We start from the raw sequence: 24588 nt of genomic DNA, 5'->3' as shown, positions 1-24588 counted from the left end.
AGGTTTTGAGAGGCAGGAGATTCTGTCATATGCTCCGTGTCTTGGGGTGGGGGTGACGTTAGGGGCCCCTCATTCTGTGTGGACGGGGGGCGGGGGGCTGCCGGCTGGCCAGATCAGACTCAGCAATGCTCATAGCCCAGTCTCTTCCATTAGCTAAGACTTGGACACAATCCAAAGAGTCTGGTTTTCTCTCCCTCACCATTTAATTCCACAGACAAGTATTAAACACTTCTGCTGCCAGGCAGCTTAGTAGGAGCTGGGCACGGGATATCGTCCGTGCCCTTAAGTGGTTTACCACTTGATGATAGAATCGACAAGTACACAAACGCCAGAACCAAGAGCTGGAAGAGCTGTCTATAGGAGAAGCAGGGAGGGAGGCAGGAGGGTGGGGAGAGATTTTACAGGACAAGTGACCTTCCAGTTAAATCTTAAAGGTCAAATACAATCTTAACTGAACTGGGGACTGGGAGCAGAACGGGCAATCCAGATGGAAGGTGGAGAAGAAGCCGAGGCCTGGGAAACGCCTGACGCAGTCTCCCGGGCTGGTGGGGTGTGGGAGGCAGGAGGCCACGTCGCTGGGAGAGAGGACGGGGCAGAGCAGACGCTGCGCTCCCCTCTCGGCTCTCGCTGACCGATTTTTCTTCCCTTTGTTCTCCTCTCAGGTCTGGTTTCGGGCAACTGCAGAAATGGTTCCCACAAACTGATTCACACTAAGGTGGCTCCACAGAGAGTCTTAACTCGTGATTTTTCCCATTTTGCATTAGGCTTCCCTCTTCCTGCGGGTGACTTGTACGGTCCGGTTTCTCCCAGAGTCACCCCTGGTTTGGTAACTGGAGCCTTCTGAAAAGAGTCAGTGTCAGGCTCCAGTGACTCATCTGCCCCGAGGTCAGGAAGGACCAAGGCTCGGCTCTCCGCTAATCCGGCCATGCGCCTGTCTAGGCAGCCTTCTGTCTGCAAGGCACGTGAAAGGCATCCTGACGTGCAAGACAGCGAGTGCATATTAAATTCTGGCCCTGGTTCCTGGGAAAACCACAGCCTCAAAAGCATGTCAAACTCAACAGCAGAATCCAGGAACATTCCTGTGGGCCTGACGACTGAAGAGCAATTTCTGGAAAGCATCCGGGGCAGCGGCAAAGAGGAGTAGGTGGATGTTGGGCGGATAAAATATATTATGCTCACTTTGTTAAAAATGGTGCTGCCCACATGGAAGCCATCGCCTAGGTGATATTAATGTGTATTGGGGGCAGGCTGTGGGCAGGCAGAATCCTTCTGGCCTGGGGCTTGGTTTTAGGACTAAGCCTTTCCCACCCTTTTTGATGTGGGGTGGTACAATCCTATCATCATGCCTCAGAAAGTGACTATATTAGAGACTTCCCTATTTTGTATATTGGATTAAAGGTCTGGATTTCTACACTATAAAATGGGGGCAGAACGAGATCTTGCTCTCTTGGTTCCTGAGATTATCATTAGAGGAGAGAGCAGAGAGGAGAGCAGAAAGAGGCCAGGAGGCCAGGAGAAGCAGCCAAGATGGCAGAGTGTTGAGTGAGAAGCCAGTTAGTGCAGAGTTTGTGCAGAGAGAAGGAAGGAGATGGGGAACAGAGGTGAATAAGTCTGGTGAGCTAGAAACCTTTGATTCTAGAAAACTCGGGTAAGTCAGTAGCTTTGTGAGCACTGAATGTGAGTGGGTTTTGGAGCCCAGTGTGTGTTTTTACTTGCCTGCCGGGTGCAAGCTAGAATTAAAGATGACAGCCCATCAGTTTTTGGCTCCGTTGTTTCTTTACCGACTGTCCGAATCCAATGCGAACCTGCATTGGCCAGGCTGCTTTGATAGTGGTAGCCCAGGCTGCTGGCTTTACAGTGGAGCAGACCAACTTTCAAAGGAGAGATTTAGAAGAACTCCCCCCCACCCTGGGCATTTTCTTTTTATTGATATTATTGATTTTAGAGAGAAAGAGAAACACTAATTTGTTCCACTTATTTATGCATTTGTTGGTTGTTCCTTGTATGTGCTGAATGGGGATCAAACCTGCACCCTTGGCGTGTAGGGACAGTGCTAACCAACTGAGCTACCTGGCCACGGCACACCTGGTGACTAAATTGCCACATAAGGATGATCAGCAGTGATTTCCCACTTTGAGGAAAAGCAAGGTGATGGCTCAAAGAGCTTTCCAGCCCAAGGACTGGATTTTTAGCTGTTTCTTTTTTTCTACCCTGGAATCTAATTTTGATGTCCGTCTGATGACGCTCTGAAATCAGCACCACAGACAGGGCCTGGGCCCATAATAAAGTTCCAGAAGGACTTTTCTCAAGCCCTGGGGTATTGTCAGAGCTCCAGCGGACACGTCTAGGTATGCTGACACTGAGGCTGAACACAGGGGAGACCCACAGATTGGGATAAGAGAAATGTTGACAAGTCAGCCTTCCTTCCCACTGCTTGGGGACCAGCCCCTACGTAACCTGACATCACCAGAGTTGTGGTAGCAGACAATACTTACTGGGCACCTGCTCTGTCACGGGCTCCATTCTCAGTCCTCTACAAACATAACTGTCAGCGCTGGAGCTCACCTTGGGGTGAGTGCTCCGGTTATCCCGATTGTAGGGAGGAGGAAACACAGTCACAGACACTAACTGACTTTTCCCAGGGACACTGAGCTAATTAGGGGGACAACTGGCACTTGGACTCAGGCATTAGGCAGTCAGGGTACAGAACACACAGGTCACCATTGGCTTCGTTGCCTTCTGTAAAATGACGTGCCTGTGACAGGATGTGACTTCATGACACCACAGAGATTTCTGCACAAGATATGAAGATTTTGTAGGCTGTCTCTTAGGCCCCTCTCTCAAGGTCTAGGTCACGCCTTAACTTATTTTTCAAGACCCCTACTTCTCCCACTGGGAAAGCTGCAACAATTGACGTCTAAACAAATTGTCTTTAAGACGCAAGTTTACAGGTCTTTAGAATTGTGTCGAGTGGGGTTGAAGACTCAGAACACAGCCATGGAAGTTGTCTGGAAGGCTGAGAAACAAGGCTCACCTCCCCACTCAACTGCGCTCTGAGTTTATTCATCTGTTGTGGTGCCTGCATCCCCCCCAGCCCCCCCCCCCCCCGCAGCCCTGGCCTCAGGGGACAGAGCTGGGGTGCTTTGCTCTCAGCTGCCTCCTTCCCAGGGTGTGACCCAGGACTTCAGGGAAGAGGGACTAACGTCACGGGTTTCCTCCTCCTGGGGGAGCAGGAGTGGAGCCATCTGCATCAGTGGCCACTGGTGGCACCAGGGTGGCTCGCCACAGCTCTGCGTGTGCCGGGGCGTGTTGTGCCAGCAGGTAGAGGAAGCCTCCCAGCGCCGCCACGGCCGTGGCTGTGTTGTGGGAGGAGCAGCCATCTGGGGAGAGAGACAGGGTCCCTGCTCTGAGTGCTGGGTGGGGGGGGGCACAGACCCATCAGCAGTGCTTTTCAGATACTCCCCAGCCAGCTTGCTGCCACAGCTCCACCTTGCTGCTTGGGCACCCGTCTGCCAGCTGCTGCGAGTGCGTGGGCTGCTAATGGGCCCCCTTCTCCAGAGAAATGTCTTCAGCCATCTGGGAGGCTATACCTCTTCCCCATGACTTAGTAACACAGGGACACAAAAGCCAGGCCCCTGTCCTGGGGTGTGACTCTCTGGTGCAATTCCCTGTCCTGGGGTGTGACTCTCTGATGCAATTCACGCTCAGACCCCATCCTGTGGGAGCTGACCTGAGCCCACTCCTTGTCCAGCTCCTTCCTGTCTCCCCTGCTCTCAGGCCCTCATGGCCGTGGTTTATAGCTGGAGACGCTGAGGCTCAGGTAACAGAGCTGAGCTCCCAGCCCTGGTGAGCCCACAGTTCATTTCTTGACCATGACAGCTTCCCTTATTGCTGCCTCAGGCCTGCGGGACCCACGTGAGCACCTGTCTGAAACAGGAGGCCCTTCGATGTTCTTTAGTTCTCTGAAATCAAAAGTGGGCTGCCCACCTTGAGTCTCTGGGCAGGGGCAGGAAGCCAGGACTTTGCTCTCCCCTCACTAACTTGGAGAAAACCCCAGCCAGGCCCCCCTGGAGCGAGGGAGAATTCCTGTTTCAAGAAGTCTAATTACTCACCCTGGCAGTCCACACTTATCAGTGACCCACCATGCACCAAAGTCTTTGCACAGTGGTCTGCTTATTAACCTTTACAGCCCTATGAAGGACGCACTGTTTGATGAACCTGGCTGCCTCCCGGCGCGTTTTCTAGGCTGCTGGCCAACTATAAGGGGCCCCAAGAAGGGCCTCGGGCTTCTGAATCTCTACAGCTCCTCTCCAACTGTCAGTGTTGAGGGAGCAGGCAGCTCCCAGAGTGCCCACAGGAGGCGCCCTACCACCCACCATAGGCAGCCCCAGCCCCTCCGTGTCACGCAGACCAGACCGGGGTGGGGCGGGGGGCCTTTAGGGGCCTCCTGCGAAGGTTTCCCCCTTGCTCGGCCCAACCCCTGGGGGCAGCTACAAAGTGGACCCAATGGATTTGTGACCACCCCCCCTTGTCTAGCTGCAGGTAGGGGATCAGGCTGTTGGAGGGCTGATGGTGAGATGTTCAGTTACTGAAATCATCCCCCAGCGTATGCTGGACACCTGCCCTGTGCTGGCTGTTCCACTCCCCTCCCCACTTTTGCCTTGCAGTTATTGATTTTTGTTAATAAAAAGACTGAAATCAAGTCCTCTCTCTCTTCTTCCTCCCGCCCTGCCTCTCTCCTCTCCATCCCTTTATTCCATATTCTGTCTTACCTTTTTTTCCTTTCCAATAGAGTGATAGCCTATCCTCAGTCTCTCTGCACTGGTGGGCTGGCCACATAACTTACTACTTTAACCGGGACACTTTGAGGAGGAAAAGGGGCACTATTCATAACGGCACCAGGACAGCTGGTGTAAGCTGGGGACAGCAGGATGCGTGGCCCCTGGGATTGTGCTGGCTACTCACCTGTTGGCTCTCAGACTCCCTCCGTGCCCTTCTTTGCTCCAAATGCCAGTGTACGGATCTCTTCAAACTACATTTCCCAGACTGCCTTGCCCACCAGCAGCAGGCCCAGGTGGGGCTAGGGGAGAAGCTCAGGTGTTTCTCCCGCCCCTCTGTCTGTGCCGGCCTCTGAAGGTTCTGCTAACGCCTCTCCCTGCCCCTCCTGCTGCTCTGCCTCCAGGGAGGCCAGTGGGACCCTCCGCTGGTTCATCTCTGGGCTTCCTCACCTCTTCTGTTCTCATCTCTTACAACACCTTTGAGGCAAGTTCCCTGTGTTCAGTTCCCTCTTGGCAAGTTCGATGTGTGGATTCTATTCTCCTGACTAGACTTTGATGGAGAGGCGTCATCTCTGTGATTCTCAGTCGTACACGGAAACTTCTCTTTTTGTTCCTTTCACTGAGACACTGTTTCCGGACTCCCCACTTTCCAAAGGGAGGGTATCGGGACTTCTACCCTTCTCTTCCCTCCCAAACACAAGGGCCCCCGGATCCGGCCCCTTCCTGGATGCCGGGTCTGTTTTCCACTGAGGGCCACCTGTGTGTAGCCTTTGTGGGGGGTCCCTTGAGTATTCTTAATACCTGCAAATTGTTTTTCTCGCCTCTTGACTCTTCTCAAATAATGCTCTTGGTGTGGAGTGACTTCAGCATCTGAGAGAAGAGGGAAAGGGGAACTTCTCAGGATGGAGTTTTAAACATGACTTGCCATCCCTTCCTCCCCTCACAGCACCTTGAGCAACTCAGGTCCTCCCTTGGATCTGGAGGCTCTTCCGGAAGTCTCCTTGAACACCTGTCTGAAAACCCTTCCACATGGCCCAACTTTGTCATCTACTGGTATTTCTTCACCTTGTGGCCCCCAACCACCCACATCTGAATGTCCAGAAGAGCTCATTAAAATGCAGGGTCACCTGACCTGTGGTGGCACAGTGGGTAAAGGGTCGAGCTGGGACGCTGAGGTTGCTGGTTTGAAACCCTGGGCAGCCTGGTCAAGGCACGTGTGAGAAACAACTACTACGAGTTGATGCTTCCCACAACCGCCCCCCCCCATCTCTCTCCTGTCTCTTAAAGAAAAAAAGTAAAAAATTAAAAAATTCAGGTTCATGAACCTAATATGATATTATTTGTCAACTGTAATTGAAAAATAAAAAAAATTTAAAAAGCAGGTTCACAGCCCCCCTCCCCCCGCCTGCTGAATCTGAAGGTCTAGGGGCCTTATAATTTTTTTTTTTCAGAGACAGAGAGAGAGTCAGAGAGAGGGATAGACAGGGACAGACAGATAGGAACGGAGAGAGATGAGAAGCATCAATCATTAGTTTTTCGTTGCGACACCTTAGTTGTTCATTGATTGCTTTCTCATAGGTACCTTGACCATGGGGCTACAGCAGACCGAGTAACCCCTTGCTCAAGCCAGTGACCTTGGGTCCAAGCTGGTGAGCTTTGCTCAAACCAGATGAGCCTGCGCTCAAGCTGGCGACCTCGAGGTCTCGAACCTGGGTCCTCCGCATCCCAGTCCGACGCTCCATCCATTGCGTCAACGCCTGGTCAGGCCTTATAATCTTTATTTCACAAACCTCTCTGTTTCAAAAATAGACTCTCTTATTGCAAAAGCACTGCCTTTTGGAGCATCACAAGCTTATCATTTAGGAGACCAGTATTTATTGGGCTCCTCCTCTGCACCCAGGACAGGCTGGTTGGCTCACGTGTGTTATGTCTGCTCCTCGCAGTTTCAAAAGCAGAGTATTACATGCCCATTTATTTACAGATTGGTAATCTGAGGCTCAGAGAGGCAGAGTAACTTAACTTACACCGACGAGGCCCAGCTGTCCAGTGTCACGTGGCTGCACCTTCCACCCTTTGCTCCTGAGTCACCCCCTTGCAGACATCTACCCTGACCACTCAGGCTGAAGGACACCCCAGGTGTTCTTTCCCTTCTCTGCCTGTGATTTCTTCCAGGCCTTTCAGAACTCACAGTTATTTCTCACGGACATATTTGGGTGGATTCTGCCTCTTTCTCAGTGCCCTAGTTTGTCTGGAGCCCAGAACAGGGTCTGGTACACAGTAGGTGCTCAGGGGACACTCGTTGAAGGAATGGATTTGTGAATGCAGGTGCAGGGGACCAGCATCTTCCAACATGGCTGCCTCCTGCCCTGCAAAGTTTTGGCTTACAAAATTTATTTTTTAATGTTTATTTGATTGATTTTAGAGAGAGAGGGAGGAATGGAGGAAGAGAGAGAGAGAGAGAGAGAGAGAGAGAGAGAGAGAAACAGGAACCTAGCTCTGTTCCTGTAGATGCCCTGACCGGGGATGGAACCAGCAATCTCTGCTCTTCAGAACGATGCTCTAACCAGTTGAGCTACCTGGCCAGGGCAGGCTTCCCAAGTTCTGAGCCCATTTCCACCCGTGTGTGTGCGTTTGTGTGTGTTCCAATCTCTCTCTGTGTCGCTAGCACCACTGCACCTTGTCCCCACCACCCTCTGCTCCCAGCCAGGGCCGAAGGGCAGCTCACCGGGCTTCCCAAAGCAGCCTGCCTGCGGCTTCTGCCAGCTGAGAATGGCCTCCAGCCAGTGAAGTTTGTAGAAGTCAGAGAAGCCACCAGTTCCACAGAACATGACTAGAAGCAAACACAGGGGACCCTCTGCAGCCCTGCTCTGCAGGCCCTCCTCTACTCCCCAAGGCCACTACAGTGCCATCTGCCTCCTCCTGCCAGCGCTGGGCAGTGCCAGGAGGTGGGCGCTGAATGCCGTGGCTGGGGGAGGCAGCCCTGAGGCTCTGCGTTGGCGAGCAGCTTTCCCAGGCCTCGGTCCTGCCTCCCACTCAGGGCCTCGTTCGAATTGGCTCAATAGTCAGGATCAGGAGAGAGATGTGGGCCCCAAGGCCAAGGAGCAGCTGCCCAGGGACTCCCTTTCTGCCTCATCTCTGAGGCTCTAAGTGTCTGTAGGCCAGTCAGTTAGTTTGCTCAGACCTCTGTCACTGGGTCAGCCTTTGGGGGCAGGAAACAGTCAAACCAGCGGCAGATAAAATACAGGGTGCCCCGTTAAATTTGAGCTTTTACTAACCAACAAATTAAAAAATTTAAGTATGAGTATAGCTCATGCCATGATTGGGTACATTTATAGTAAACATTATTCATTGTTTATGTGAAGCTCAAATTCTCCTAGGCTTCCTGTATTTTTACTTCCTGTATCCGGCAGCCCACTGTGTGCGTGTCTGCCCCTGTCCAGGGACGCCCTGCTGCTGTGTCCCCAGAGAGGAATGCCCACTGTTTTCCATGAAGATGTCCCGGGTGGGGTAGGCATATCCAATGGCTTCAGCTCTCTGGTTCCGGTCCATCATGTTGGCGCAGAACAGGTTCATGTAGTGCCGGCTCTGGCGGAACAGCCCCTCTACGCATCCCTTCTGCGGGGACAAAGGAAGGTGGTGGTACGGGTGACAGATGTGCGCTCCGTTATGGGAAGAGTCTTGCAATTCTGAGATGGTCCTGCAAGTAGCTACCTTTGGGTCAGATCTTTCCCCCTTTCCCAGAATTTCCCCCCCACCTTACACTCCCAGCTGCCTGGACGCTCAGTCACTGAGGGTCAGAGAAAACCGGGTTCGAGTCCTGGCTCTGCCACTTAGGAGCTGTGTGAACTTGGCCCCGCTAAGTTAACCTTCTGGAGCCTCCAGGGTCCTCACAGGGATCCGGCAATGCTGCTGGGAGCTGCAGTGGAGGGGTGCTCACACAGGGTGGCAATACAGTACTAGAAAGTGCCCGACAGGATGCCCAGCGCTAGAGGGCTCTCTGTAGCCGTTAGCTGCTGTTCTACATTCTGATCCCAGACTGACTGGGCCGGAGGCTTCAGCGCTACTGACAGGGTGGGCCATTGTTGCTGAGAGAAGACAGGAGGTGAGAACCGGCTTTAGAAACCTCTCCATAGCAATGTGTCAGGGTAACTTTCTACCTGTCGAATCTAATAGTCAAAATAATCCTCCTTGTAATTTGGTTTTTATTGTATTTACAAAAATACCGGTCCATGATGATTTGCAAATAAATAATAATAAAAGAATCTGTTAAACAGAACCATCAGGTTCCTTTTCAGCTAAAATTTCTGGATATTTAATAACTTTTTTTCTTTTCTTTTTAAGTGAGAGGAGGGGAGATAGTGAGACAGGCTCTGCATGCACCCCAACCAGGATCCACCCTGCAACCCCTGTCTGGGGATGATGCTTGAATCAGCCAAGCTATTTTTAGCGCCTAGACTGCCGCTTGGACCAATGAGCTATCCTTAGCGCCCGGGGACAATGTTCGAACCAATAGAACCACCAGCTGTGGAAGAAGAAGAGGGAAAGAAAGGGAGATGGGAGGGAGAGAAGCAGGTGGTTGCTTCTCCTATGTGTCCTGACCGGGAATTGAACCCAGGACGTCCACATGCTGGGCTGACGCTCTATCCACTGAGCCAGCCGGCTAGGGCCATTTAATAACATTTTGAATAGAGATAATAAGCCTTACCTTTCTAAGTAAATAAACACAGATTTAAAAAATGATCATTATTATTACTTAGGGAAGTTTGAGCTCTTGGGCTTGGAAGAGTGTTGGGAGCCGGAGAGGCCGGGTGGGACTGGTTTGGTCTTGATTTGGTCTCTGGAAGCCTCTATCAACTTCAGTCTAAGTCCTTTTCCTCAGTGTTGGTATTTGCTGAGTTATTTCTGCTGCTTCTCTTGACTCTCTTTTTGGTTTTCTGATGCCTTACGACCCACTTCAGCATGCAAAGCTCTCTGTCCAACAGAACCCCTGCCCCCACACTCCCGCCCCAGTTTGGTTCGATTAATAGCCAGTGGGTGGCAGACTACTCTCACTTTTCCTTCCCGATGTCCGAAGCACAAGTCCAACAACCTGCTTATTTTCCCAGCGTGCAGCCTACAGAACCACACCACCATGCCCCTTCTCTTCCTCCTGCACCTCCTCGGGGCGCGGCCGGAGCCACGCTGGGCGCTCACCATTCTGGCTGCGAGGAAGAAGAGCAGCTGGTGGGACAGGCAGTAGCCCGAGCAGCCAGGCTTGGTCATGAGGGTCCTGCAGAAGTCTGAGAGCCTGCAGGGCTGGCTGCCGTCCGTCCTGGGAGAGAGATGGTTCCAGGCTGTTCAGGGTATCCTAAAGGTAGCCCAGAGCTCTGGAGCCTCTCCTGGTCCTGGTTATCAGTCATTAGAACCCTTCCCTGGTCCTGACTCCCCTACTAGTTATTAGAACCCTGTAGGTTCCAGGCACCCAGCTGGGCACAAGGGGCCGCAAGATAAAACACAGGTGTCGGCCCTGGCCGGTTGGCTCAGTGGTGGGAGTGTCGGCCTGGCGTGCGGGGGACCCGGTTCGATTCCCGGCCAGGGCACATGGGAGAGGTGCCCATTTGCTTCTCCACCCCCCCTTCCTCTCTGTCTCTCTCTTCCCCTCCCGCAGCCAAGGCTCCATTGGAGTGGGGATGGCCCGGGTGCTGGGGATGGCTCCTTGGCCTCTGCCCCAGGCGTTGGAGTGGCTCTGGTTGGGGTGGAGCGGCGCCCCTGGTGGGTGTGCCGGGTGGATCCCAGTGGGGCGGATGCGGGAGTCTGTCTGACTGTCTCTCCCCGTTTCCAGCTTCAGAAAAGTACAAAAAAAAGGAAAAAAAAAAAAAAAAGAAAGAAAAAAACCACAAAAAAACCACACAGGTGTCTGCGTTTTGATTGGCTAAATTGATCCCCCCCCCCCCCCTGCACAGGGAGGTGACCTGGAGCTCTCTTGGATTGGAGGAGCTACTCAGGACTGCAACCTCCCATTGCTTCATGGGAACTCAGAGCCCAGACAGCTTGGGGTCTGGGCCTAGCATGCCCATTCCCCCCTGTGCCAGGCCTGCCCCATGAAAGGGATAGGGCAACAGGGGTGGGTGCCTCGCTGGATGGAGTGCAGACCCTCTGTGAACCCAGATGTGCCCTGGCCCAGACACCTCTCTGAAGGATGTTGAGAGGATGGGGCCTCTCTGTCCACGGGTCCCTGCATCTAGAGCTGCCCTGGGGGACGTGCTCTAAGGCCATGGCTACCAGTGGTGCTAGGAGAGGCAGCCCATTGTGAGAGCTCAGCCTTGCGCATTGGGGTCAGGGAGGGTTCTGGAGGAAGGGTGCTGGAGCTGGTCCACAACCATGACTCGTTAGGCACAGGGGTGGGCTGGAGCGGTGTGGGAGGAGGCCCCGCAGAGGCAAGTTCTTGGCAAAAGGACAGGCTTAGAGTGGGCGGGGCTTGGGGACCTGGAAGGCAGTAAGAGGCAGGGCTTTGTCCTGAGAACAACAGGAAGCTTTGCACTGGGGGTGGGTGTGCAGGTGTGGTTTTTGACAAGAGCCCTCTGGTGTGGGGAGACAGCCAGGAGAGGGCGGGAGTGCAGAGGTGGGGGTTGGCCGGACAGGCTGGCAGCCTGGGTGGGAAGTGGGGCCCACTCACATGTGGTGGGGGAGAGAGGGCGGGGCAGGGCAGCCCTGAGGAAGCTGCTCCTGGCTTGGGGTAAACCCTTGGGGACTTGGAAGCTAGTGGAACTGTTGGACTTTGGGGTTTGGGGGAGGCAGGCGAGTACAGGGGGCCCACCCGGTTCCCAGCAGCTGCACCAGGCAGGAGTCACTGTCCTCCTCTGAGAAGGAGTCCAGGGGCTCTGTAGTGGAGTACACCATGGAGCTGTTGGTGTGCGTCCAGATGTGTGGCAGCTTCCAAAATCCCGGCTGGATGGTTGGCTGGAACTCTGGCAGAAAGAGGGGGGAACAGACCCAGGAGCAGTAACAGACCCAGGAGCAGTGGGCTATGTGATGCTTAACTGCCCCCCAGGCTTCTGTGGCTCAGAGCCAAGGGACCGGGCGAACCTCCCTGGGCATCCCTGACCACACACGGGTCTGCTCAGGGCTCTCAGCCTTGCCTGCTGGTTGGGCATTGCGTTTGAAACAGTTAGAAGGCTCTTTCCCTAACCCTGCCCCCAAACCACAACAACATCAACCCCCCAACACACACACACACACACACACACACACACACACCATGAAAATATCACTAGAACAATGTTAGTCTGGCTTTGGCTAAATCCACTGCACCTGGAAATTTGAGACTTATCTAAAAGGTTGTATGATTCCTTCAATTAGAAAGTGAAGCTCTTAGAATTGAGCTACCCAGCCAGGAGGCTTCTTTGAGATAATAGGAGCTGGGAGGGTGTAGGGACCAGGCCTGGGGGCGGGCGGAGGACCTCCCCTGCAGAGAGGGAGGCCAGGGCTTGGGAGGGCTGGACTGTGGTCACGTGCATCGAGCGCTGGCAGGAGCGGTGAGCCTGGGACAGAGTCAGACGAGCTTGAGGAGCTGGTTTTATAATCACCCCTCCCTGCCCTTCGAACAGCTCAGACCAGGCTTATAGGATGGGGCCCTCAGCAGGGTGACTCAAGGCTGACAAGGAGAGGAAACTCTTAGCTTTATAAGGCACAAGAGAGATGCTAGCAAGATGCTGATATTTGCTGTGCCAAGGGCTGTACCATTAAATTCCCTCCTCTCTTGCCCTCTGGTCTAGGATGAGGTCCCAAAGCTTGGATACAAGCTGAACCAACAGGGGGCGACATGTTCCCTACTTTCCACCCCTCTACGTGGGTCAGAGAGGTCGTCGCAATCTGAAGTCACAGAAGAAGTGACATTCCCCAGGGTTAGCCGTGCTGGTGCTTGGCTGACAGGACACTAGGCTACGAGCCATCTGGACCCCCCTCTGCACCTGGGGAGCCACACTGGGTTGTTTCAGAAAATGTCCCCGGAGGCTGTGTTCCTGAAGAAATGGGACACCCCCCATGCCATTACCTCTCAGGTACTGGGGGTCACTCTGCTTGAGGTAGGAGATGGATCTCTGGAGGAGAGGCTCCAGCTCTTGCACCAGCCTCCCCACGCGCAGGCTCTGCGGCCGCAGCCGGGGGTCCCGGGCCCACTCCTCCTGAACGCCCGTCAGCTGCGCTGGGAGGGAACAGAGCACGCTCACTCCATCGCTTGACGTGCCACGTGGATAGAACAAAAATAGCCTAATATATATAAGGCTTACTGAGCCTCTCTGCCTCCTCCAGCTCCTGAGGGGGAAGAATTCGCTGAGCTCACTGGAAATCAGGCCACTGTGGAGCTCAGCTGGGCCATGGGCGTGGGGCCAGATAGAGTGACAGAAGGTTGTGGGTGGCCAAGACACCTGGAGCTGGGCCTGGGTTTGAATCCTGAATCTAATGCTTTTTTGTTGTTGTTGGGTGACCAGAGAGTCATTTGATTTCTCTCCACTTCACTTTCTCCATCTGTAAAATGGGGATAATGACAGTCCTTACTTCTTGGAAGAGGGGGTTATAAGGATCAGTTGAGCTGATGCATGAGAAGACTTAACATTGTCCCTAGTGCAAAGTAAGCACTTAATAGAGTTTAGCTCTTAGTATTGATTCAGGAGACTTAGGGTTGCTAGGCAGGAGAGAACAATGGGGGGGGGACTCCGAGTTCAGGGTGCAGAACCCCCATGTCCACTGAGCAAGCTGTACTCCGCCCAGGGACCACCTGCGTTCCTATCACGGGGTGTATGTGTACTAGGGCGATTTTCCAGCAGATGGCAGTCAAGTGACTTGAGGAAGGGGTGCCTTTTTCTAATTCTCACAAAGGTGCCCTGTGGGTGGACTAGCAGTGGCCCTGCAGGGGTGGGAGCACATGCTGGTGGCTGGAAGGAAAGGAGATGTCAGAGTCCCAGAGCCCCTCCTCCTGCTGGGACCCGGGGTCCCGCAACTGAAAGCTGCACGGGCCACACAGAGGGGGTGATGCGGGATGAGGCGGGGGGCGCCAGAGCCCCAGGCTGACGCCCAGGCTGCTCTTTGTCACTTAGGTGGCTTACTGCAACTCACTGTGTGCGCCTGGGGTGGCTCCCTGTTTGCCTTGGCCTGTCTCCAGGCCCCGCCTTGGGCATCTTGCATTTCTCAAAGCGGAACAAACACTTGGCTCTTTTCTCAGAGCCTCTGTGTGGCTGTGGCAGGCAGTAGGGGGAGCTGGGGCTAAAGCTGACCTTGGGGGTTCCTGGTTTGGTCCATGGCCACTCCCCAAATACCCCTTCAAAGGGCACATTCTGTCTGCCCACCTTGTCCGTGACATGTCAGGAGGGAGGGACTGTCAAATGGATCATTTCCTACCAGGAAAATCATAATTTCTTCATCTTTTCTCATGTGGTCTTTGAATCCTTCCTGCTTCTAAAACATGTGATCACAACAGAGCCCCCAAACACCCCAAAGAAGGAAGCCCCCCTGCCCCCCTTTCCTTACAGTCAAACCAGAAGGTGGCCGGGTCCCAGAGGTGCAGAGCAGGCAGGCCAAGACCGAGCACTGGTTTTCCTGGGGGCCAGTCCGCGGGCCGAGAGCACACTCACCTTCCAGCACCCGGAACCCCACCACGCCATCCAGGTTGATCTCGGGCAGCCTTTTCTCCAAGAAGGAGGTGGCTCTCTCCAGTGCCGAGAGGATGAGGCCAGTGATGGTGGCCTGGCCCTCCGGGGTGTCCGGTGGTGGCAAAGAGGAGGACCACGCTGGCACTGCCAGCAGCAAGGGCAGGAGCAGGAGCCTGAGGCTGGACATGGCTGGCTTCTGCTTGAAGCTGGTGGAGAGTTCCAGCCAGGCCAGCCCGCCCCCACGCGCCTCCTCCTGCCTCCTCCTCCCCTTCCCCCTGCAGAGAAGTGGCTGGGCAGGACTGACCCGGCAGCCCAGGTGGCCTGGGCAGAGGGCTCTGGGAAGGGCAGCTAGAGGGGACTGACTGCCAGAGTCCACCAGTCGGGTGAGGCCTGGATGTGAAGCCCGCTGGCCAGACTGGGGAGAGGGGCCCCCACCCTTCTGACTGATTCTCCAGGCCCACAGGCTGCAGCTTTGATGCAGCAATTGCACTTACAGTGCAGAAATCCCCTGAAACACTGAAATGCAAAGTTTCTTTTTTGTTTGTTTTTTTAAGTGAGAAGAGGGAAGACAGGCTCCCGCTTGTGCCCCAACTGGAATCCAGCTGTCAACCTCTGTCTGGGGCTGATGCTTCACGTTTGGATCAACAGAGCTATCCTCAGCATCAGGGGCCAATGCTCAGTCGAGCCACTGGCTGTGAGAGGGAAATAGAAGAGGAGGGGGAGAGGGTGGTGGAGAAGCAGGTGGTCACTTCTCATGTGTGCCCTGACTGGGGATCAAACCTGGGACGTCCACATGCCGGGATGATGCTCTAATCACTGAGCCAATCAGCCAGGGTGCAAAGTTGTTTTTTTTTTTTTTTTAAATGAGTTTGGAACAAACTCATTTGAGGGCACACTTGCCCCAAACCGACAGAAGATTCCTACAGCAGCACCTGTCCAGGAGAAACAAAACATGAGCCACAAAAGCAAGCCGCATGGCCACTCACCAACTTCCTAGTAGCCACATTAAAAAAAGCTGAGAAGCAGGTGGAATGAATTCTAGCAATATATTTTCTTTAACCCAGTAGGTCCAAACTACTACCTTTTCAACTTGTAATTTATAAATGATTCATTTTTACATTCTTTTTAAAATATTATTTTTGTCATACAAAGTCTTTGAAATCTAGGGGTGTTTTTACACTCAGGGTGCATTTCAACTCGGGCTAACCACATTTCAAGAGCCCTATTGCCACATGTGCTTCTGGACCATGAGAACTTAGAGCCTGGAGGTAGCTCACTCAGTGTGAAAGCACCACCATTTCCCTGGGGAAGTTTTGATGTTGGCTTATTGCAGCGGATTTTCTGATGGCTTTAGGCGACCCCTGTGTTTTGGTCGTTCGACCCCCGCCGGGGTTGCGACCCACAGGTTGAGAACCGCTGGCTTATTGGGTGCTATCCCAACCCGACTGTAATGTGTATGCGTGCCATATTCTCTTTCTAAAAGTCAAAGAACTGTGAATTCAGAAACATACCTAGCTCCAAAGCTCCGTTAAGACATTACAGATATGTATATATAATAGAATTATTACCATACCAGTTAAGAGATTACAGATATGTACATATAATAGAATTATTACCATACCAATGTGCATCTGGCGCTCCTTGTGGGCAGGCTCTAGATCAGGGTTTCTCAACCTTTTCATTTCATTCTCGCCCTTCCCCACATCTCTGACTTCCAGCCTTTTTAGGCATTTTTTCCTGAACATCGAAGAATAACAGATTTTTCTGACCAGGCAGTGGCACAGGGGATAGAATGCTGGACTGGGACACAGAGGACCCAGGTTTGAAACCCCAAAGTTGCCAGCTTGAGTGTGGGCTCATCTGGCTTGAGCGTGGGCTCACCAGCTTGAGCGTGGGGTCATAGACATGACTCAATGGTCGCTGGCTTGAGCAAGGGGTCGCTTGCTCTGCTGTAGCCCCCCCCATCAAGGCACATATGAGAAATCAATCACTGAACAACTAAGGAGCTGCAACGAATAATTGATGCTTCTCATCTTTCTCCCTTCCTGTCTCTCTGTCGCTATCTGTCTCTCTCTCTGTCTCTGTAAAAAAAAAAAAAAAAAAAAAAAAAAGAGTAGCAGATTTATCTTTATTATATGTGGCTTAAGTGTCTGTTTGTTGCCGATAGCTTATTGGTTGCTTGCGTAACTGTACTAGCTAATGGGGTGAAGTTGCCACTGCTGAATGCAAATTGAGCGGGTCAGGGGGAAGGTGAACATTTGTTTGCATTGGCAATCATCTGCTTTTGAAACAATTTAAGGCTGAACGCAAATTGAGCGTGTCAGGGGGAAGGTGAACATTTGTTTGCATTGGCACTCATCTGTTTTACATAAAAACTACGTCTTAACGTAATTTCTTTTAAGACTGCCTCCTAGAAAATACAGCACTTAAGAGGAGAGAAAAGAAGCTACAGCTGCACAAAAACGGCTTTCTCGACAAAAAGAAACCACTGAGCAGAGAAAGACAAGGCTTGCTTCAGTCGCAGAGCAAATGCGTCTTTCTCGGCAAAATGAGACTGATGAGCATAGAGAAACAAGGCTTGCCTCAGATGCAAGACAAAAAAGCCTGTCTCAACAAAATGAGTCCCTTGAACAAAGGCAGGAGAGAAATGCAAAAACAATGACAGAGTAATGCTGACCGAAACGCAAAAAGGATTAAAACAGTTTCAAATGGAGAAACTTTAATTTTTGAGCATTCCTCTGGTGACATGAATATTAAATGTGAACACTGTCAGTCCTTAGACTTCAAGTTAGAAACTAATCAATTTGACCGTGGCAAGAAAGGATTTTCTCAATGTTGCAAGTATGGAAACATTGTAGTTCCACTAATTGAGAATTATCCACGTAGACAATTTCCTGTAAAACTTGCCTTTGCTATGACCATCAATAAGTCTCAAGGCCAAACGCTTAAGCGTGTTGGCATTTTTTTTACCTGAGCCTGCATTTGGACACGGTCAACTTTATGTTGACTGTTCAAGAGTCCGTGAAAGAACGGACGTAAAATTAAAAATAATTGATGGTCCTCTGCAAGGCGAGCTTAAAAATGATGGAAAGATCTACACAAGAAATGTTGTGTACAAAGAGATCTTTGACATGTGAATTAACATTTTATTATTTAAATCACCTTTATTTATTGAGCTAGCCATGGCTCTTAAGAAATGTACCGCCAGTGGTTTCCTTCATTGCACTCTACTTTAAGCAACTAAGCAAGTAGAAGGGGGAAACCCCGTGGGGCACTAAGCAAAGGGGCGTCCTCGCCGCCTGCCCTGGGTAATTCAGTTTGAATTAGCAGACACCTTTGCACAAATCATTTTAATTAGAATTTATAATATCTAGAACAGCGGTCATTTCATATGACCACCAGGCTTTCTAGTTGAGATATAATTCACATACCATACAATTCACCCTTTTAAAGTGTACAGGCAGTATCTTTTAAAGTATATTCACAAAATTGTGTGACAACCACCACTGTCTTATTCTCGAACATTTCATCACCTCAAAAGGAAACCCCATTCTCAGTAGCAGCCACTCCCCACCGCCCCCACCTCCTCAGCCTTCCAACCCCTGACAACCACTCATCTACTTTCCACTTATGGCTTTGCCTATTCTGGACATTTCCTTCCTCTTTCTCTTCTTTCTTTCTTTCTTTCTTTCTTTCTTTCTTTCTTTCTTTCTTTTTTTTGAAAGAGAGAGGCAAGGAGATAGACACATAAACTGTTTGTAGATTTTTGAAACTAGTGACAGGGCTCCGGCCAGATGCTCAGTTGGTTAGAGCATCGTCCTGAAGTGCAGAAGTTGCCAGTTCTATTCCTGATTAGGAATAGATTAATGTTCCTCTCTCTCTCTCTACCTCCTCCCTCCCTTCCTCTCTCACTAAAACCAATCAATAAAAATTCAAATAAAAAAGGATGCCTGACCAGTGGTAGAGCAGTGGATAGAGCTCCGACCTGAGACGCAGAGAACCTAAGTTCGAAACCCTGAGGTCGCCAGCTTGAGTGCGGGCTCATCCAGCTTGAGTGCAGGCTCACCAGCTTGAGCATGGGGTCCCTGGCTTGAACATGGGATCATCAACATGATCCCATGATCGCTGGCTTGAGCCCAAGGTCACTGGCTTGAGCAAAGGGTCACTGGCTCAGTGGGTGCTCCGTGGTCAAGGCACATATGGAAAGAAATCAATGAACTAAAGAAATGCAACTATGAGTTGATGCTTCTCATCTTCCTCCCTTCCTATCGGTCTATCTCTCTTGCTTAAAAAAAAAATTGGTGACAGGTACATAGGTGACTAATGTATAGAGCTTGTTTGGTGAAACTTAATCGTCATTACCTTTTCAGGACAACCACACCCAGATATGGTATGGGATGTTCCTATTCCTTTGGCCCATACTGCTTTGTTGAGCCTGTGTCAATGTACACATTGGGATTCCCATCTCCTTCATGGCAAATTTCCAGATCTCTTTGAGTGCCGAGGGGCATGCTTCTTGAAACCCACTCCATGGATGCGTTTGTAAATGTTGGTATATTCTCTAGTCACTACCTTGTTGATGGCAGAAAAAACCTTCTTCTCATAACCCTGCTTTGTGGGAGTCACTCTGTTGGGCCCAAATTGGAAAGAAAGAGCACAAGGTATTGTCAGCATAACATTTTCTTTTTTCTTTTTTGCATTTTTCTGAAGTTGGAAACGGGGAGGCAGTCAGACAGACTCCCACATGTGCCTGACTGGGATCCACCCGGCACGCCCACCAGGGGGCGATGCTCTGCCCATCTGGGGCGTTGCTCAGTTGCAACCATAACCATTCTAGTGCCTGAGGCAGAGGCCACAAAGCCATCCTCAGTGCCTGGGCCAATTTTGCTCCAATGGAGCCTTGGCTACAGGAGTGGAAGAGAGAGACAGAGAGGAAGGAGAGGGGGAGGGGTGGAGAAGCAGATGGGCGCTTCTCCTGTGTGCCCTGGCCGGGAATCGAACCTGGGACTCCCGCACGCCAGGCTGACGCTCTACCACTGTGACAACCAGCCAGGGCCTTGTCAGCATAACGTTTTCAAGGTTCATCCATGTTGCAGCATGAGTCAGTACTTCATTCCTTTTTATGGCTGAATTGTGTGGATGAATCACATTTTACCCAGCCATCTGTTGATGGACATTTGAGTTGTTTCCACCTTTCTGATGTTGTGAATAATGCCGATACAAACATTCATTTATAAGTTTTTGTTTGGAAATCTGTCTTCAATTCTCTTGAATATATACCTAGGATGTAATTGCTGGGTCATGTGGTATGTTCTATGTTTAACTATTGAGGAGCTACCAAATTGTTTCCCACAGTGGCTGCACCATTTTACATTCCCACCAGTGATGTATGAGGGCTCCTCATGCACAAGCTTTTGTGCAGAACTCCCATGAAATTTTAATACTGAAGATATACTGTTTATGCGCAGTATGTACCTGGGATTTATACATAGAAGAATATGTTTTTCTTTGCTCCTTAAGAACCATTTTTTTTTTTTTTACCTTTTTGAGTGTTCCATTGTGAATGAATGTCCCAGGCGAAACTTGACACAGTCATCACTTCTTTTAATCCTTACAGAGATGCCGAAGTGGGTACTATTCTTATTCCCTTTTATACTTGAACCAAAAATCTTTGGCTCGGAGTGGGGTGACTTATTGTGACCCACTGGCTCAAAGCTGTATCAGGTGGTAAAGGGATGCCAGTTCCTGAGTTGACATCTTCAGCATCAGGTGATCTTGCCAGTGTTTACTTCCCATCTCTGGGAGGGGGAACAATATCCTCCTGACGTTGGAAAGGACTGAATTTCACGTGTGGTAGGTATCGACGGGGCAGGCAGGATAAGCAGGGCTTGCTGGTGATGCATCTTGCTCCTCTAGAGAAATGTCCCCAACTTATTTTCTAATTGAAGTTTCATCTTCGATAGCTAGGCTTTACTCTCAGTTTGTCACAACCATGGTGCCTGGTCCTTAACATCTTAAATCATCAGAGCAAGAGGATAGGAGATGTGAAGATCCCTCCCTTAATTAACAGGCCAGGAAAGCCAATAGATCAAAAGTGACTTGCTCAAGATCAAGGAACCCATGAGGCTGAGGTCTCCAGCCCCCAGCGCCGTCCCACCACAGAGGGTGGACGCGGTGGGCGGAGCACATGCAGCTAAAAGCAGGGGCCTCACTGGTAACCGAAGCAATGATGGGGCTGGGCCTGGTGTCTGTCTGCCCATCCCTCCCATCTGTACGTATTTACTCCTTTCTTTCTTCAGCTCAGGTTTCAAGCCCTGCCTCTGCTACATACTCATTAATGGTGTGACTTTAAATGTACTTTTCTGTAAAAAGAGGAGTGACAAGTTATTGTGAAATCAAACAGGAAAGTTCTGAGCTAGGGTCACTGGGGAAACACATGACAACCCCCAGTGGGGCGAGAGCACGCATGGAGACAAACTCCTAGTTAGGGTCTCCAATTAGTTTTCTAGCAAGCCAGAGGAAGGGCTTCTCAAAGTTGTAGACACTTTTGGCAGAAATGTAGCAATGAAAAGTCTTTTGGTGGAAGACAATTGTTTTTGCTTTAGTTCTCTTGTCCTTAATATTCACTTTGTCGCACCACAACACAGTGGGGATGTTTTCATACACCCGTACCAGATCTCTATGTCAGGCACATTCTTGTAACTCAAAGTTACATCAGACATTATAATGGCACACTGGGCTTGGATGTAACAGCCGTCCCTCAGTCCATGAACTCCTGCTGGCCCACTGGGTTCCACACAGTGAACTTAACAGGCACTCGGTTGCTGTGAAACACCAGGAGATGGACTTCAACACCCAAGGTGGCTGCGTACTTCTCAGATTCACCAGATTCATGAATGTAGTGTTCCCAGTCCCACCTTCAACCAATACAGGCTTGCACTGAACTTTGGCTCTCCTTCGGCAACTATCGGGATGTTACTTCCAGAAGCATTTCAGGTTGGTCTGAGAGCTGGAAAGATCGGAGATTACATTTCATTTTATACAAATGGATCCAGCCAGCATTTACTCTTTGGCGTCTGGCCTCTCTCCTCAACATTACGCTTATGAGATTCATCCAAATTGTTGTCTCACTATATTTTGAAGTTATCTTAGAACTTTTAAATAAATGTTACTAGACTGCTACTTGGTAAAAGCTTACTTAACCTTACTGCGACTGATTCTCGGACCTCAGGGGCTCTTCATGGGTTCCCTAGACCGCCACCTACGGAAGGACGCCTTCATGTACCTTCTCTCCGCCCACCTGGGGGGGGCGGGGGGGGCTCGACCTGCGGCTGCGCACAGAGCACCCGCCGGCAGGAGCGTGGTCACGTGACTGCGGCCGGCCGGCCAAGATGGCGGCCTCCTGGGTGGCAGAGCTGGCGCTGTCCATACTCTTGCCGCTGCTGCTGCTGGTCACCTGGAAGCGCTGGCAGCGGGGGCGCACGGCCCGGCATGTGGTCGTCGTGGTGCTCGGCGATGTGGGCCGCAGCCCCCGAATGCAGTACCACGCGCTGTCATTGGCCAAGCGTGGCTTCTCCGTGACCCTCCTGGGGTTCTGCAGTGAGTGCCGGGCATCTGGGAAGAAGGCATTCTCTCAGTCGTTGACCCGCGGCTTTAATCTCCGTAGAGGGGCCGGGGCGAGGACGCCCCTTTTCTCTCTCCTCTCTCGGGCAGCTCTCCGAGATTGGACGAGCCCACTTCTGGCCTGGACAGCTGCTGCCAGGTTTCTGTCTCGGCTTTGCTGGGTGGGTCTCTAGGAACAGCCTAAAAGAGTGTCTGCCATGTACCAGGACAGCGCTAAGCTGAGTGAACTCGTGGCACAGTTCTCACTTATTCCTCCTAGTAAGTGGAAAGAGGGACTGGAACCCAGGTACCGGTGCCCGCATCGCTCAGGCTGCTCTTGTCAGTCTGTGTCTGAGGAGACAAGCTCCTCTGCATTCCTCTGCAGGCAGAGGGTGTTTTTCATTTGCGCAGCAGGTCCCGCTTTTTCCCACCGTGTGCGGGGTCAGACTTCTGTTCCTCCATCTTCCTCCATGTTGACATCTTCAGATAAAGGGTAGCTCAGTTCCTTCTCGGGGAAAAGAAGTAATGGCACTGGATGATGCCTTTGGTCCCTGTTTAGAGTCTGCTATCCCAGGGTGAGGAGGTGGCGTGGGACTTCAGAGAGGTCTCCCTGTGGTGGGATAATCCACCATCCAGGGAATCTAGATCAGTTTGAGGTCCTACTAGGTGCTTCGCAAAGCTGGATGAGATTCGGTCCCTTCTCCAATGGGCAGTCTAGTAGAATCTGGACAGTAATCTGCCCCTTTGTTCTGGCTATTGAGGAACAGAGGACTGTTTGCCAAAGTCCTATTTTCCAAAATACTCTCCATTGTTTAACCTGAGATGTCAGACCATCTGACTTTAAATGAGTTTGTCCTGGCTAGTTCATTAAAGGGGACATTCTTTTCAGATTCGAAACCCCACGATGAGCTCTTGCACAGCGACAGAATTCAGATTGTGCCTTTGACAGAACTTCAGAGACTTGCAGGTAGGATGCAGTCAGCTCCAGATTCCTTTGAATTGATGTGTGTTGCGGGGAAGGCATGGTTCTGCAAATTGCCAAGAAATCCTTTTGTAGTGACAGGTGTTTTCTGACTTGCAGTTGGGCCGCACATTGTTCAGTATGGAGTCAAAGTTGTATTTCAGGCAGTGCATTTGCTGTGGAAGTTGATGTGCGTGGAGTCAGCGGCCTACATCTTTCTGCAGGTATGTGTCAACTCTGCTTCTTTCTGCGAGAATCACTGTTAGCAATTTTCTTTACTTTCCAGCCGTTAAAAATGCATAACTTGGTAAGTAAATTGCACGTGTGTGTGTATAAACTTTTAAGAACATGAACAGGAGTCTATGCTATGTGTCCATTCTATTTATGGCACCCATCCAGTCTGTTTTTCTGTGTCATTACAGATAAGTCTTACATTGAACTTATTACATCTCTAAGTTTTTTACATGTATTAACTCATTTAATCACTCACAACAATCCTAAGAAGTAGGTTCTTATATTATGTCCATTTTTGAGATGAGGAGACCTAGACACAGAGAAGTTCAGTAAGTAGGCCATCGTCACACAGCTAGGAAGTGCTGGAGGCAGGATTTGAATGAGATAGTCTGTCAGGGTCTGGAGTTATGCTCTTAACTTCTTCCTTTCACTTTTTAACATATAGAAAGCACCTTCTTTTAATTGGCGGATGTACCTTAATGTGTTTGTTTAGACTCATCTTGATAGACACTCAGGTTCTTCATAATTTGTTTTACTCTTACAAATATTGTGGTAAAGAGCATCAGCGAACATATGATTCTTTGCACAGATCCAGTCTCTTTCTTGGGATAAATTCATAGGGCTGGAAGTGCTTGGTCAGAACTCATGCACTTTAAAATGTTGCGGTTTGCAGGCTGGCTTTAGCTCAGCGTTCCTTCAAGTCAAGTTCAGTTGTTAAAATGTTGCAGTGTGCAGGCTGGCTTTAGCTCAGCATTCCTTCAAGTCAAGTTCAGTTGTTAAAATGTTGCGGTGTGCAGGCTGGCTTTAGCTCAGCATTCCTTCAAGTCAAGTTCAGTTGTTAAAATGTTGCGGTATGGCCCTGGCCGGTTAGCTCAGTGGTAGAGCGTCGGCCTGGCATGTAGGAGTCCCGGGTTCTATTCCTGGCCAGGGCACACAGGAGAAGTGCCCATCTGCTTCTCCACCCTTTCCCCTTTCCTTCCTCTCTGTCTCTCTCTTCCCCTCCCGCAGCCAAGGCTCCATTGGAGCAAAGTTGGCCCGGGCACTGAGGATGGCTCTGTGGCCTCTGCCTCAGGCACTGGAATGGCTCTGGTTGCAACAGAGCAACGGCCCAGACGGGCAGAGCATCGCCCCCTGGTCGGCGTGCCGGGTGGATCCCTGTCCGGCACTTGCGGGAGTCTGTCTGACTGCCTCCCCTTTTCCAACTTCAGAAAAATACAAAAAAAAATGTTGCAGTGTGCAGGCTGGCTTTAGCTCAGCAGTTCCTTCATGTCAAGTTCAGTTGTTAAAATGTTGCGGTGTGCTACTAAAAAGTTCTAGAGTAAGGCTGGGCCAATTTATCCCCCATAGGAGGGGATGCCTCTTCTCCCACATCTGCACCACCACTAGC

At 51.0% G+C, this 24588-nt stretch overlaps 2 protein-coding genes and 1 pseudogene across 2 annotated transcripts in view; 1 reads left to right on the top strand and 2 right to left on the bottom strand.

Moving 5' to 3' along the window:
• Window positions 1-3104: 3104 nt before the first annotated feature.
• Window positions 3105-14630, bottom strand: C4H16orf89 (chromosome 4 C16orf89 homolog). The gene is made up of 8 exons (XM_066278276.1): window positions 14387-14630; window positions 12811-12960; window positions 11575-11725; window positions 9972-10089; window positions 8258-8393; window positions 7504-7608; window positions 5580-5648; window positions 3105-3380 (listed from the first exon to the last, which is right to left on the bottom strand). Exons 1-8 carry the CDS (start codon window positions 14589-14591, stop codon window positions 3205-3207), a joined length of 1110 nt encoding a protein of 369 aa, XP_066134373.1. The 5' UTR covers window positions 14592-14630; the 3' UTR covers window positions 3105-3204.
• Window positions 14631-20788: 6158 nt separating this feature from the next.
• On the bottom strand, window positions 20789-21379 carry LOC136335726 (GTP-binding nuclear protein Ran-like; annotated as a pseudogene).
• Window positions 21380-21780: 401 nt separating this feature from the next.
• ALG1 (ALG1 chitobiosyldiphosphodolichol beta-mannosyltransferase) overlaps window positions 21781-24588 on the top strand; it is a 15407-nt gene continuing 12599 nt past the window's right edge. Inside the window, exons 1-3 of the mRNA XM_066274947.1 lie at window positions 21781-22003; window positions 22896-22973; window positions 23088-23191. Coding sequence (XP_066131044.1) covers window positions 21796-22003; window positions 22896-22973; window positions 23088-23191 — 390 coding nt within the window. The 5' untranslated portion in view covers window positions 21781-21795. The remainder of the gene's footprint in view (window positions 22004-22895; window positions 22974-23087; window positions 23192-24588) is intronic.

Source organism: Saccopteryx bilineata, chromosome 4 (assembly GCF_036850765.1).
Source record: "Saccopteryx bilineata isolate mSacBil1 chromosome 4, mSacBil1_pri_phased_curated, whole genome shotgun sequence".
In the NCBI taxonomy this organism is placed as follows: Eukaryota; Metazoa; Chordata; class Mammalia; order Chiroptera; family Emballonuridae; genus Saccopteryx; species Saccopteryx bilineata.
This window is presented reverse-complemented; position numbering and strand designations above follow the sequence as displayed.